The following is a 14,568-nucleotide window of genomic DNA, read 5'->3' as shown; positions in this document are numbered from 1 at the left end:
TTTAAGGATTGGATTAATTCTTTTAAAAAATTAAAACATTTCAGGGATTATTGTGACAGTGAACTATACATAGCAAGCACTCTTAAAAAAGAAGGATTGTGGATTATGTTTATATTTCATTTTTATTTAGCTTGGTTGGTAGTAGTAACTCATTTGCATGAAAGAGGCTACCTGTCAATGTCAATTCTAACTTGAATTCTATAATAAATCAAGCTAAGAAAAAATGAATTGATCTATTGAGTAGTTTGTGATGTAACCATAGGAATTTGTTACAAATTTTTTAAAAATATGTTTTTATGGATTTTAGAGAGGGGGAGAGGGAGAGGGAGGGGGGGGAGAGAGAGAGAGAGAGAGAGAGAGAGAGAGAGAGAGAGAGAGAGAGAGCAAAAGAAACATCCATGGAGGAGAGAAACATCACTCTGGTTGCCTTCCATACCCACCCCAACTGCAGATTGAACCCACAACCTGGGTATGTGCCCTCACCAGAAATCAAATCGGCGACCTTTCCGTGCCTGGGACAGTGGTCATCCAACTGGCCACACTGGCCAGGGCACGACACGAATTTATTAACTTGAGTGTTTCTTTATCTAGTAGAGAACAAATAGTTTCATCACAGATTTTTTTCTGAGTCAGGAGAATTGTCTAGTTCCATGCCCATTTAATGTGCTTGAGAACTGGCACCTTGCTGTGGTGTATGGAGTTTGTATTATACCTGTCACTGCATGAGCTCTGTGGGCCAAGTATAACAAAAAGTTATTTTGGCAGGATACCAGGCTCAGTTCATTGATAGTGCAATGTTTCTATCTTTTTTTCTGTTCTTTTGTTGATTTCTCAGTTTACATGACTATTACCACCTATATTCTTGTAGGGTCTTGAAAACTGCACCCTCCACCTCCACTCCAGTCTTTGCTATCCCCCAAATGTCTAGGGGTCTAGCAGTTACAGTTTAGTGATGGGAGGGGGGAAGCCTAAGCTAGATATGATGGTCGAAGATGGCCTGGTGAATTTAAAATTGTGGGCCTTACCTGGCCTGTGTGGGTCAGTGGTTGAGCATCGACCTATGAACCAGGAGGTCACAGTTCGATTCCCGGTCAGGGCATATACCTGGGTTGCTCAATCCCCTGTGTGGGGCGTGCAAGACGCAGCCGATCAATGATTATCTCACATCATTGATGTTTCTCTCTCTTCCTTCCTCTCTGAAATCAATAACTATATTAAACAAAAAATAAATAAAATAAAATTGTGGGCCTTAAATTTAAATTGATATCATTTCCTATTCTCTGCTACTCAGTTTATTATTAGGTGTATCAGTTAATAATGCGGATTTTTTTCAAATATATCTTATTGATTTTTTACAGAGAGGAAGGGAGAGAGATAGAGAGTTAGAAACATCGATGAGAGAGAAACATTGATCAGCTGTCTCCTGCACATCTCCTACTGGGGATGTGCCCGCAACCCATGTACACGCCCTTGACCAGAATCGAACCTGGGACCCCTCAGTCCCCAAGCCGACGCTCTATCCACTGAGCCAAACTGGTTTCGGCGGATTTTTTTCAATAGATGGAGTTACATATATGTTGATATATATGCTATTTGATATGTATGCTATTTTGTTGTATTGACAGCAAGCTTCAAAACTTCATATGTCAAATTTGCTGAAAGTGTTAACGTCACAGATATTTTTACACTTAAAAATGTCGAATTTCGTGCCAAAAAGCACTTGCGGGAAGTTTTAATTCATTACTTTATTTTGAAGAAAAAGTTATCGTATACTTCGGGAAGCTTTATGGTGAACATGCTCCATCTCAAGATCCTTGTGACGCTGGTTTAAACGCTTTAAAAGTGATGATTTCGATGTGAAAGACAAAGAACATCCAGGTCAACCAAAAAAGTTTGAAGACCAACAATTACAAGCATTGTTGGATGAAGATGCGTGTCAAACTCAAACACAACTTGCAGAAAGATTAAATGTTGCTCAGCAAACAATTTCCGATCGTTTACAAGCAGTAGGAAAGATTTTAAAGGAAGGAAAATGGGTGCTACATCAACTGAACGAAAGACAAATGGAAAACTGAAAAGTCAGCAGTAAAATGTTGCTTCAACGGCATGAAATAGTCTTTTTTTGCATCGAATTGTGACTAGCAATGAAAAGTGGATTTATTTTGAGAATCCCGAATGCAGGAAATCATGGGTTGATCCAGATCAAACCATCAACATTGACTGCAAGGCCAAATCGCTTCGGAAAGAAGACAATACACTGCATTTGGTGGGATCAGGAAGGTGTGGTGTATTATGAGCTTCTAAAACCAGGTGAAACCATTAATACTGTTTGCTACCGACAACAAATAGTCAATTTGAACCATGCTTTGATCGTGAAATGACCAGAACGTGCCAGAAGACACGGCAAAGTAATTTTGCTTCATGATGACACACCATCACACACTTCAAAACCAGTTAAAGACACGTTAAAAGATCTTGCTTGGGAAGTATTAACCCATCCACTATATTCACCAGACCTTGCTCCTTCAGGTGACCACTTGTTCCGATTGATGGCACGTGCACTTTCTGAGCAGGACTTCAAAATGTACGAAGAAGTAGAAAATTGGGTCTCTGAATGGTTTGTCTCAAAAGAAAAGTTCCATTGGGACGGTATCCACAAATTACCTGAAAGATGGGGGAAATGTGTAGCTAGCGATGGACATTACTTTGAATAAAGCACTTTTGATGTTTTTCTTGAAATTATTGTGTTTTCTTTGATTACAGAATCCACCATTATTAACCAGTACACCTAGTATTTATACTTAGTGTTTGAGTATTTGTTGCATATTAAAAATATTATGTGTAATTGTGATATTTTATTTTGAAGAGGAAAAGCATCATTGTAATTGCAAGTCTCTCTTTAGGCCACTCTTCAGGAATTCTCTGGATGATCTTCTTGGGCCGCCTTCTAACGTAGAAGGACAGAATGATGAAAGAGCGTTGTTGGACCAACTGCACACTCTCTTAAGCAACACTGACGCCACAGGCTTAGAAGAAATTGACAGAGCTCTGGGCATCCCTGAACTTGTAAATCAAGTAGGTAGCGTTAACATGGAAATAGAAGAACATGTGTACACATTCCTGAAGGTATGCAGGGGCCTGTGTGTCTTTCAGGTTACTTGTGTTACAGCACTACCTTCATATATACCAGCATTTAATTGAAAAAATGTACTTTATAATTGTGATATTATTTTCAGCACCCTACTATTTTATAAAGATGTCAGATTTTAGGCAACTATGGAAATGATCCAATAAAGCTACTGTGCAGTATTAAAAATGTTGCTTTCTACTTACGTTAGGTAAGTAACATAACTTGTTAATCCTCACCTGAGGATATTTTTTCCATTGACTTAGAGTGGAAGGGGAGGGAGGAGAGAAGGGGAAGTGAGAGAGGGAGAGAGAAGCATCGATGTGAAGGAGACACATCTATTGGTTGCCTCCCACATGCTCTCTGACTGGGGCTGGGGATCGAACTTGGAACCCAGGTATGTGCCCTTGACGGTAATTGAACCTTTGACCCTTGGGCTGACGTTCTACCCAAATAGCCACACCGGCCAGGGTAGTAACATAACTTTTTATTTTATTTTTTAATTTTTTCAATTACAGTCTACATAAGAGTCCTCATTTTTATTATTTTTTAATCCTCACCCGAGGATATGTTTTTATTGGTTTTAGAGAGGGAAGAAGGGAGAGAAGGGGGGAAGGAGGGAGGGAGGGAGGGAGGGAAAGAGAGAGAGAGAGAGGGAGAAAGAAAGAAAGGAAGAAAGAAAGGAAAAGAGATTGTGGATCAGTTCTGCAACCTGGGTATATGCCCTGACCAGGAATTGAACCCATGACCTTTCAGTGTATGGGACGACGACGACACTCCAACCAACTGAGCCACACCGTCCAGGGCAAGAGTCCTCATTTTTATAATTACCTCTCTTTATTACCTAGCCAAACAATATATATACTCTGGGAAGGAAAGCTTTTTAAAAATGTTAAACAAAACCCATCTTTAATGGTAAATCTGTCATCACCCAGCACCATCATCTCCTAGTCACAGTTACCTATGCAGTCTTACAAAAGTATGCCATTCATAAGTCTGTATTTTGAAACAGGTACATTTTGTAGTGTCTGATTTATTTAAAGGTTGTAGAGGACTGGGGGCTGGTTTGTGCATTCCAGTGATAAGCAAGAGAAATCGTTAAGGTGTTCTCAGTCTATATGGGACAAATGGGTACACAAAGTACATGGTGTGAATGAACAAGTTACAAAAGAAATACTGAACATGATTATTTTAAAAAATTTTTGCCACTCTATTGGCAACAGAAATTCTTGTTTTAAATTGTATTTCTTTGATTTGGGAGATTGAACATACTTTGAATTCTTTTTACCATTTAATTGTGTTTTTTAATAATTTGCTGATGAGGTTTTTATTTTATCTGCAACAGTAATTTATGTTTAGTTATTGATTTGTTGATTCTTTCACTTAACAAATATTTGTCTTCTGTGTGCCAGTCTCTTATTAGATGCAGAGAGGAGCAATAGTGAGCAAATTAATCCCTGCTCTCAGAGCTCACATCCCACTTGGAAGGCAGACATCAGGAGCCACACAGAAGTAGAGGTTATGAGAAAAGGCATTTGATACTATGAAACCTTTATCATAAAGGGGACCTTTCTTTAAAAACAATTTTTTAATTGATTCCAGAGAGGAAGGGAAAGGGAGAGATAGAAACATCAATGATGAGAGAAAATCATTGATTGGCTGCCCTTTGCACGCCCCCTACTGGGGTTCGAGCCTGAAACTCCAGGCACATGCATGTGCATATGCCCTGAGGGGGAATTGAACCTGTGACCTCCTGGTTTAGAGGTCATGCTCAACTACTGAGCCATGCCTGCCAGGCATAAAGGGACCTTTTCTTAAGGTAGTGTGTGTAGTGTCAAATTTTTCTCTAAAGAGTCATATTTGAGATGTGATTTGATGTATGACTATTATCTAATGCAAATAGTTTTACCAGTTTCTTTGTAGTGGTGGCTTGTTTATAGTTTTGTTCTTTAGTTTAAAATATTTGTGTTTTCAAACTCAGGATGATGAGACTGTGATCAAACTTGTTAATACTTTAACAGCAAGATACATAAATAGTCATGCTAACTGGGATATATAGAAATTATGTATTGCTTCATATAAATTCAGGTTTGGCTTTGCTGTTAAATACATTTGTTGCTAATGAAAAATTATTAGGTGGTTGTGTTTTAGACCTTTACTGGATTTTTGGAATTTCAGATAAGAAATTGTGGATTGGCTTTTTTATCCCCTCTTCTTCCAGTGCACACTCACATACCCGTAGCCATTACATACACATGTGCACATGTGCTCTTTGTACCTCCAATATAATGATGTCTTCTGTTGTTAAGTAAGTAGTCAGTATTTACATTATTTTGATTCATGACTGATCCAGGTATAGTTTGTATAGGGTTTTGTTTTTTGTTTATTTGTTCTGAGTTACTTGCCTTCTTTTTATTTGCTTGTTTTTTACACACTGCTGTGTCTCCCCAGATACTACAACAGAAGTACAAAATTTCTCTTATTTTTTTCTTCACTTGTTCAGACATTTCAATTCCTTCTCTCTCTCCTGTAGTTCTCTCTCCCTGTATTTTACTCTGCCCTTAGAGGCAGGTTTAATGATTATTAATTATCACTCTTCTCCTATGTTGGAGCCCCAGTTCCTGAATCTCAGGTTATTTTTTTTTTTTATATATACTCCTTTGTTTTTCTAAGTTACAATTTCTATTAACTTCTTCATCTGTGCTGCCTGAGATACAACATTTTGGGTCCACGTATGTCTGAAAATACTTCCCATATCCCCTCCCCCATGTGCATGTCTGGCTGTGTATTAAATTCTAGGTTGAAAACGATTTTCTCTTAGGATTTGGAAGAAAACTTCCATAATTTTCTAGGGTTGCCATTGAGTCATATTCCAGTCTGATTCCCCTTTCTCTCTCTGTGTGTGGCCCATTTATTCTCTTTGGAATTATGCAGGAACCTTTTCTCTCTGAAATTTCATGATGCTCTATCTTGGTATGGCTCTTATTTCATTCATTCTGCTGTGTATTAGATGCACAGATATTCCCTTTGGTTTGAGGGCATTTTCTTATATAAATTCTTTAATAATTTTATCTCTTCTGTTTCTTCTGATTTGTCTTTTTGGGGGTGCCTGTTGACATGTTGGGTGTTATGTTGGTGCTGGTTGTGTTTTTTTTTAATCTTAGTTTTTATTTGTTTGAGGCACTAATGTTGGAAGCTTCAGCATCAAATATCTGGTGATTCTGGGCTACCTTTTTATAGTTACGAGTGATGCATTAAAAAGCAGGACCAGTCTTATTTCAGGACTCCTCAAATTACAACATGCGGATTTGTTGGCCCTCCATGCCCTCCACTCCCATTATATAGTTTTTCTAGAGAAGGTCCTCCATGTCTCGCCTGGAAATTTTTTTATTGTCTGGTTACATTTTGGGAGCTGGGCTAGAGAAATGAGTTGATGATCCCATAGTGTTAAGATATAAAATGATGAAATTCTAGAAATTATATAAGATTTTTTGTTTTCAGCCTCTGCCCTGCTCCTACCCTCTCCTGTGCTTGGTATCCCTGAACCCAGTCACTTTGGGGAGAGTAGGTAGAAGGTACAGACACTTGGCTATGTGGAGTTGGGGAGCAGGCTGAGGGAAAAGGGTAGTTGGCCCCCCCTGCTCTATACTCAGACTCTGACCAACTGCCTTTGTGAGCACTGTGCCTGACTGCTCTCCCCAAGGAACCTCTGATTGACTTCTTAGGAGACATTTGCTCAATTCTTGTGTGTTTTCCTCTCAGGCACATGGGTCTCGGTTTCTCTGCTCTGTTCATTTGCTCCTTTCACTTTCTGTCTTTCAGATACCTATTGAACTATTTGATATTGTTTGCCTTCTTTAGTTTCATTGTTTGGTGGATAAATAGTACCTTTTTAATTTTTTGCTGTCCTTTTAGTAGGGTTAGCAAGAGAAAGTTGGTAAATGTGCAGGATCAATTTGCTATGTTAAACCTATAGTAATTTTTACTGTAAAATTTTCTTTATAAAAAGATATCTCAAATTGCTGTCTTGAGAAGGGAATTGGATGATGGGACAAAGTAGAAATTCTACTTTGTAGTAACACAGATGCCAGTTACGATAAGATTTCGAGAGGTGTCTTGGAAAGGGCCACAGCAATGGAGTGGAAAGAAGGATATACCATGTACATGGAGGCAAAACTGACAGGACTTGGTGGACCGTGTGTACATGCATGTGCATACCCACACTTGGGCAGGGAGAATGGAAGAGTCAAAATTGCTGACTTAGTTCCGAATGAATGGTGTTGCCATAGTCTATGTTGTGATACAGGAAAGACTGGAGGAGAATCAGGCTTTTGAGAGTGGGGCTGTCAGGAATTACAGCTTCTGTTTTCTGCATGTTAAATTTGAGATGCCTGAGACATTTAGGTAAAGATGTTATGTAGGCATTTGCATAAGCAAAATTAGAGTTCAAAGACGTTTGAACTAGAGACCAAAAAATTGGCAGGTGTTGCTAGTAGATGAAAACATCCAAGTAGAAAGAGAGAAAAGAAGAGGACTAACAGTCCTCCAGGATGAGGCCCGAGAGGCGGGAGAAAAGCCAGTGTGTGTCACAGGGCAGTGGGGTGAAGTATGCTTTAAGGCAAGGCTTGGTGAGGGTGTGGACTGCACACTTGGCATTCTGTGCGTGTGGATAAGAAGATGAAGGTGAATGCAGTAATGACAGGTTCTTCTTGACTTAGCATGGCAGGCTCTTCCTTCCTTCAGAATATTTATTGGTACATCCTTTTCTGTCACCCTCTTGGACATTATTTTGTACACATCCTTAGCAGAAGTGATGTTGGCACATAACAGGCACTTCATAAATACTACTTGTTGAAGGAAGCCAACCTGCCCACTACTGACAAATAGTAGTGGATGATCATCTTTAGGTGAATACGCTGCCGGGGCCATGAGCTTTTGTTGGTTTACCTAAATCACCTGTTGCAAACTTCAAAAATGTTCTTTTACAAATTATGTTAGAATTTTGTAAATACAGTATAGGGATTTTAATTGATTTACTTTATATATTGATTTATTTCATATATATACCATGTTGGTACAGAAATCTAGTCCGGAACCAATAGTATTTCTCCAGGTACTTAATACATTGTAGATATTTGGCGCAGAAAATGTTTGAGTGTCTATTTGTGTGAAACCATAGCTGTGAAAGATGGGGCATGGTCTCTGTTCTCATGGGACTTCAGACATTAAACTTGATTTTGCTTTTGGAACTGTACAACATCATTGTTCACATATACTAACTTTATTTTTCACCTTCTTTAGAGCATTTGCTCTCAGTTGTTTTTCCAGATGTACTTCACTGTTCGTTTATGTGTTTGATGTTTAAGGGACAAGCTTTGGAGCCCAAACAGGATGTTTTCCAAGGCCAAGAAGCAACAGTAATGATGGATCAGAAGGCAGCATTATATGGGCAGATGTATCCAGCACAGGGGCCTCCAATGCAAGGAGGCTTTAATCTTCAAGGACAATCACCATCTTTTAACTCTATGATGAGTCAGATGAACCAGCAAGGCAATTTTCCTCTCCAGGGAATGCATCCTAGGGCCAACCTCATGAGACCTCGGACAAACACCCCCAAGCAACTTAGAATGCAGCTTCAGCAGAGGCTACAGGGCCAACAGGTAACCAGTCACATGCTCTGCCTTGACCAAAGCGGCTTTACCTTTGGCCTCTTCTTCTTCAATTGTTTGTGTTCTTCAGGCCTTGTGTCACTGGCTCTCTAACTCTTGTCAACTAAAATTCCTTTTGTTTTCACTTCTGTGTAACATTTTGTTTGTATAGATGGTTCCTTGTTAGGGGCTGTGTGCTAGAATTGGGTAGTTTTTTATAAGAATAGTCTGATGTACATGTTAAAAAAGTCAGTTTTGGAGAGGATTGCTCTTGAGAGAGAAAAGTATTTCTAAGTGACTTTGTAGTCCTGGAGGTAGATTACTTCTGTTTTTAAAAGTTCGTAATAGTAATAACCAAATATTTAAACCTGAGTGATTTTAGCATTCTTAAAGATTGATTTTTTTATTTATTTAGAAAGGAAAAGAGAGGGAGGGAAACATTGATGTGAGAGTGAGACATTGATTGGCTGCTTCCTGCATGCCCCCTGCTGAAGATTGAGCCTTGAAACCCTGGCATGTGCCCTGACTGGGAATCCAGCTGGCAACCTTTTGGTGCACAGGATGATGTCCAGCCAACTGAGCCATACCGGCTAGGGCTCAGCATTCTTTTTATGGAATCTGCTTTCTAGATGTTTTATAAAACTTGAGCTTTCTTAATATGCTAAGATACGACATTTTTCTCATTGTTTCTTTAATCCCCAACAACTACTTTAAAACTTAAGTGTTTGTATTGTTTGCATTGCGGGTGCTGAGTTATCAGATGTGGCAGACTGAACCGTATAAACAAGCGAGTGAATGAGTTTAGAATCCGGTGAGCCAGGCATGCTTCTAGTGTATGAGTATTCCTAAAAGTCAGTTTAGTGCTCAGGAAAGCTGTATTGTGCTCATGGTATCATTTTACTTTTTACAATTTCTTTCTAATAAAATTTACCTAGGAAAAGATAACAGAAGAGGTAGTTAATTCAGTGTTACTCTGACAAGTTAAAGCTGTTTCCCCAGTTGCCTAAACAATCCCAGAGAACATCTGACTTCACAAATCCTTTCCGTTCCTGTTGAAAATACTCTTTAAGCTGCAAAATTGCACTTACACTTTTCCTTCTGATGCTAAACAATAAAGTTTCATATGCTTGCTAGCCAAAAACTTTTCAGCATGAACTTTATCAAGTGTTCCAGTGTACTGGTTCAGCTTAGATTGACTTACCCAGGCTAATGGGTTTGGAAATACCATGATATTGAACATTTGGAAATACCCTGGGTAGTGTTAAGGACTTGGAAAGGTATTAACATGTTCCATTTGCATCCTAACCAACCTGTCTCTCTCCAGTTTTTGAATCAGAGCCGGCAGGCACTGGAAATGAAAATGGAAAACCCCACTGCTGGTGGAGCGGCAATGATGAGGCCCATGATGCAGCCCCAGGTGAACTCCCAGGTAAGAATAAGTTTCTCGATGTTCACTTTCACTGTCCTATGTCCAGCACAGGGTCTGGTGTGGCCTGTGCTTGGCTCTCATAAATGTTTATTAAATAAAGTAATTGCAAGTTTTTTTGTGTAAGAAACCATCCCGTGGTCTCGTCATACTTTTTCTTTCGTTCTTTTCTCTTGCTGGTGACTGGAAAGAATCAGAAGAGGAAGGTTCTTTTATCAATACCACTGATTCATGTTTTTTTAAATTCCCATTTGCAGTCAATTGCTGTATTGTGAAAACAGCTGTCACTTCTTTTTAGGAATTTAAGATAATCTGTAAACTTTTCTCTGTTCTTGGATTATGAAACTATATGCTTTCCGGGCAACATTTGAAATTGTAATAATAATAAAGAAGAAAATAAGTAAAACATAATCTTACTCTTACTAATAACCTCTGAGATGATCTATTCCCCATAGATGGAGGGATGATATTAAAGTTCTACCTCCAGTCCAAGGTGGAGACTGTATTAAGGTATTTTCTTAATGTGCACAAGGCAGAGGATAACACAAAAACCCTTTACTGTGGCCTGAAATGCTGTTCATAATTATTAAAAAACAACAGCGAAATGCTCTGTTTTCACTGTCTAGGTGCACTTGGAAGTACTGATATCTGTATTTCTTGATAATCAGACATCCTGTGTAAGCTAAGCTAGGGTGCCCTGCAAATCAATAATAAAGGTTTGCTTTTGGAGATGGTGTCTCCCAGCTGGTAGAGCACAAACCAGCTTCCTTGCTCAGTGCTTTGATCCTGTCACCGCCAGATTTCCAGATAACTTCTCCTTACCTCTGCCTCCTCTTTCAGAGGTTTAAAGTGACTGTAAGACTACCTGGCATGGATTCCTGCTTTCCAAGTGTAACCCCGTTCATTTTTTTCTCCCCTTGTTTCAAATTCCCTTCTCCCCAATACACTCTCAATCCTGCCCCTTTTCATTTTGTATTTTTTTTTCAATTTCTGAAAAGTTTGAATGTTATCTATTTAAAGCTTGACAACTGTCTACTTTCATCTCCTGACCCCAAATAATTTCTAGGTCCCTCTTCTGCAAACCTTCACCCTCCTACCCATAGAAAGCCTTGATCATGATGAGAATTGTACATTTTTCCTTTTTTGTAATTACATAGAAAGGTATTGGGTTTTTTTTCTCTCTGATTCCTGTTTTTTGTGGGGGTACTATATGTATGAAATAGGCTGGTTCTTGCTCTGTGTAACTGATTCTTTCTTGGGTATTAGCAGGGGTTTCTTAATGCCCAGATGGTTGCCCAGCGCAGCAGGGAGCTGCTAAGTCATCACTTCCGACAGCAGAGGGTGGCGGCGATGATGATGCAGCAGCAGCAGCAGCAGCAACAGCAGCAGCAGCAGCAGACCCAGGCCTTCAGCCCACCCCCTAACGTGACCGCCTCCCCCAGCATGGATGGGGTTTTGGCAGGGCCTGCCATGCCACAGGCTCCACCCCAACAGTTTCCATATCAACCAAATTATGGTAAATTTGACAATGAAAATGTCTGTCCCAAAGTAATATTACTAAGGACTTAAGATTTACTAGATCTGATGCTTATTAAGAACAAAAATACTATTCACTCCCTCTCGTTATTTCACAAGAAAAAATGTAATTAAAAATAACAGAACAAAAATGTCTACTGCATTGTCATAGTTGAGTATGTTTTTCCAGGTCTTGTTTTTTTCCCCCCACTCTCCATATCTTAATTTGGAAAACTACCAAGGTGTTACCATGTTCTCCCCAATATGTCTCTACAGTCTCTGAATGCTTGGTCAAGTCAGAGAGAGTGGTGTGTTGTGCGGGCTTTTGAGTTCCTTTTATTGGTGACTGAGACATCTATTCTGTATACATATCCTATATAATAAAAGGCCAGCAACTGAACCGGTGTAACGACCGATCGACCAGTCGCTATGAGGTGCATTGACCACCTCTCGGACTCTCCCCCCAGCCTGCAGGCTCCAATCGCTGGATGGCCAATGGGGAACCACGGGGAACCAGGGTGGGTGGTGGCGGGGCGGGACTGGGGACTGGTGAGCGGGCGGAACCCTGACCTCTTGGTCCCTCCCCCAGCCCGCAGGCTTAGATCGATCACCCGGCCAACAGGAATGGGTGGGTGGAGGTGGTGGGGCAGGACTGGGGACTGGCAAGTGGGCGGAAGATGGCCCTGATTGCAGGCTAGGTCTAGGGACCCTACCCGCACATGATTTTGTGTGCTGGGCCTCTCGTATATATATATAAAAGCCTAAGCAACTGTTACGACTGGTCAGCCGGTCGCTGTGATGCACACTGACCACCAGTGGGCAGGCACGCTGCTCAGATGACCAACGGGTGCCAGACGCAGGGCTCATGGCTGGCCACCACAGCTTGGAGACCACAGTGGAGTGACAGCAAGCCTACTGAGAGGCGGCGGCGGTGGCGGCAGGGGCAGTGGTGCTGGGATGAATAGGAGTGGCAGGCTGTCTTGGACTGCCCGTTTCTGCCCGATTCCCGCAGGCCACGTTGAGGGACCCCACCGGTGCATGAATCCATGCACTGGGCCTCTGTCATTACAATAATGCTTACACCTCTTGGGGATAGTGGTATCTACTGAGGAGATTACATTTCAGAATGCATCCCTGCCAGTTGGGGACAACAGCTCTTCTGCCCTCTATAGAGGGACAGAGTAATGTGAGTAGTGTAATATGGAGTCCCTTTTATACAGAGAGCTTACTGAAGTAACTACCCTTTAAGTCAGTGGTTCTCAACCTTCCTAATGCCACGACCCTTTAATACAGTTCCTCACGTTGTGGTGACCCCCCCAACCATAAAATTACTTTCGCTGCTACTTCATAACTGTAATTTTGCTACTGTTATGAATCGTAATGTAAATATCTGATATGCAGGATGTATTTTCATTGTTACAAATTCAACATAATTAAAGCATAGTGATTAGTCACAAAAACAGTATGTAATTATATATGTGTTTTCCGATGGTCTTAGGCGACCCCTGTGAAAGGGTCGTTCGACCCCCAGGTTGAGAACTGCTGCTTTAAGTGATCTAGGCAGTGTGCTTTTCGGTAGTAAAGCCTGTTACTCTAGTTGGTGTCTTGGTGAGAAGCAAGAATAACTGGCAGGCAGCAGCCTGTAGCACTTGGTGTCTTTTTTTTTTTTTAAATATATATTACTGATTTTTTTACAGAGAGGAAGGGAGAGGGATAGAGAGTTAGAAACATCGATGAGAGAGAAACATCGATCAGCTGCCTCCTGCACACCTCCTGGGTGTGCCCGCAACCAAGGTACATGCCCTTGACCGGAATCAAACCTGGGACCCTTCAGTCCGCAGGCCGACGCTCTATCCACTGAGCCAAACCAGTTAGGGCAACACTCGGTGTCTTATACTTGTGACCTTCCCCTGATTTTAAAAAAAAGAACATAAAATTACTATAGAAAGCTGATGTTCTAAGGAGTAGCATTTGAGCATTGTAATTTTTTCTTTCTTTTTTAAAGGGATGGGGCAACAACCAGATCCAGCCTTTGGTCGAGTGTCCAGTCCTCCTAATGCAATGATGTCATCAAGAATGGGTCCCTCCCAGAATCCTATGATGCAGCACCCTCACACCGCACCTATGTATCAGTCCTCGGAAATGAAAGGCTGGCCATCAGGAAACCTGGCCAGGAACAGGTGAAGAACAAGGACTTTAAAAGCCATTCGTATTCTAGTGCCAAACGTTTAGATCTCTGCATTTTTGAGTTAAGTCTGTTTGAATGGAGAGATCAAAAGGCCTGGGTTCATATTGGAAAATGCTCTTCGGTGCATCCATTTGTGAGTCCTTCCTCCCATGCATGTATCTGTGACAGCATTGAATACAGATAGCTGTGAAAAAGAGGGCAGGCTGTCCGGGAGTTTCCTCTCATGTCCTCTGCTTAAGTACAGTGACATTTGGCAAAATTATGATAGTCTCTGTGTGTGTTCTGTGTTACTAAAATGATCAGGGTAATTTCACATTTCCTTTGCAGCTCCTTCCCCCAGCAGCAGTTTGCCCACCAGGGGAATCCTTCAGCATATAATATGGTGCACATGAATGGCAGCAGTGGTCCCATGGGACAGATGAACATGAACTCCATGCCCATGTCTGGCATGCCCATGGGCCCTGAGCAGGTATGGGATCTGTTTTTCACTTTCTCGAAATGTTTTTCTTGATCTCTGGAAGGAACCCAAGTCTCAACTGTAATCTAAATTCCTAGGTAGATTTTTAACTTCGATGTAAAACTTAAAAATATAGTCACTGAAAAAATTTTTGGCTTGAAGGCATTGGGCCACTAGATACTTTTGATAATTTGAGATCTAAGGAAT

General features: G+C 40.8%; 1 protein-coding gene across 1 annotated transcript in view; it reads left to right on the top strand.

The window, feature by feature from the left end:
- The window catches only part of NCOA3 (nuclear receptor coactivator 3), a 107,857-nt gene that overhangs the window by 91,108 nt on the left and 2,181 nt on the right, over positions 1-14,568 (top strand). The window contains exons 17-22 of the mRNA XM_081097774.1: positions 2,904-3,075; positions 8,494-8,787; positions 10,100-10,204; positions 11,468-11,717; positions 13,722-13,896; positions 14,232-14,373. Of these exons, the coding sequence (XP_080953900.1) occupies positions 2,904-3,075; positions 8,494-8,787; positions 10,100-10,204; positions 11,468-11,717; positions 13,722-13,896; positions 14,232-14,373 (1,138 nt within the window). The remainder of the gene's footprint in view (positions 1-2,903; positions 3,076-8,493; positions 8,788-10,099; positions 10,205-11,467; positions 11,718-13,721; positions 13,897-14,231; positions 14,374-14,568) is intronic.

Source organism: Myotis nattereri, assembly GCF_964212035.1.
Source record: "Myotis nattereri genome assembly, chromosome: 8".
NCBI lineage: Eukaryota > Metazoa > Chordata > Mammalia > Chiroptera > Vespertilionidae > Myotis > Myotis nattereri.
The sequence above is the reverse complement of the archived record's forward strand: the minus strand, read 5'-3'. Positions and strand labels throughout refer to the sequence as shown.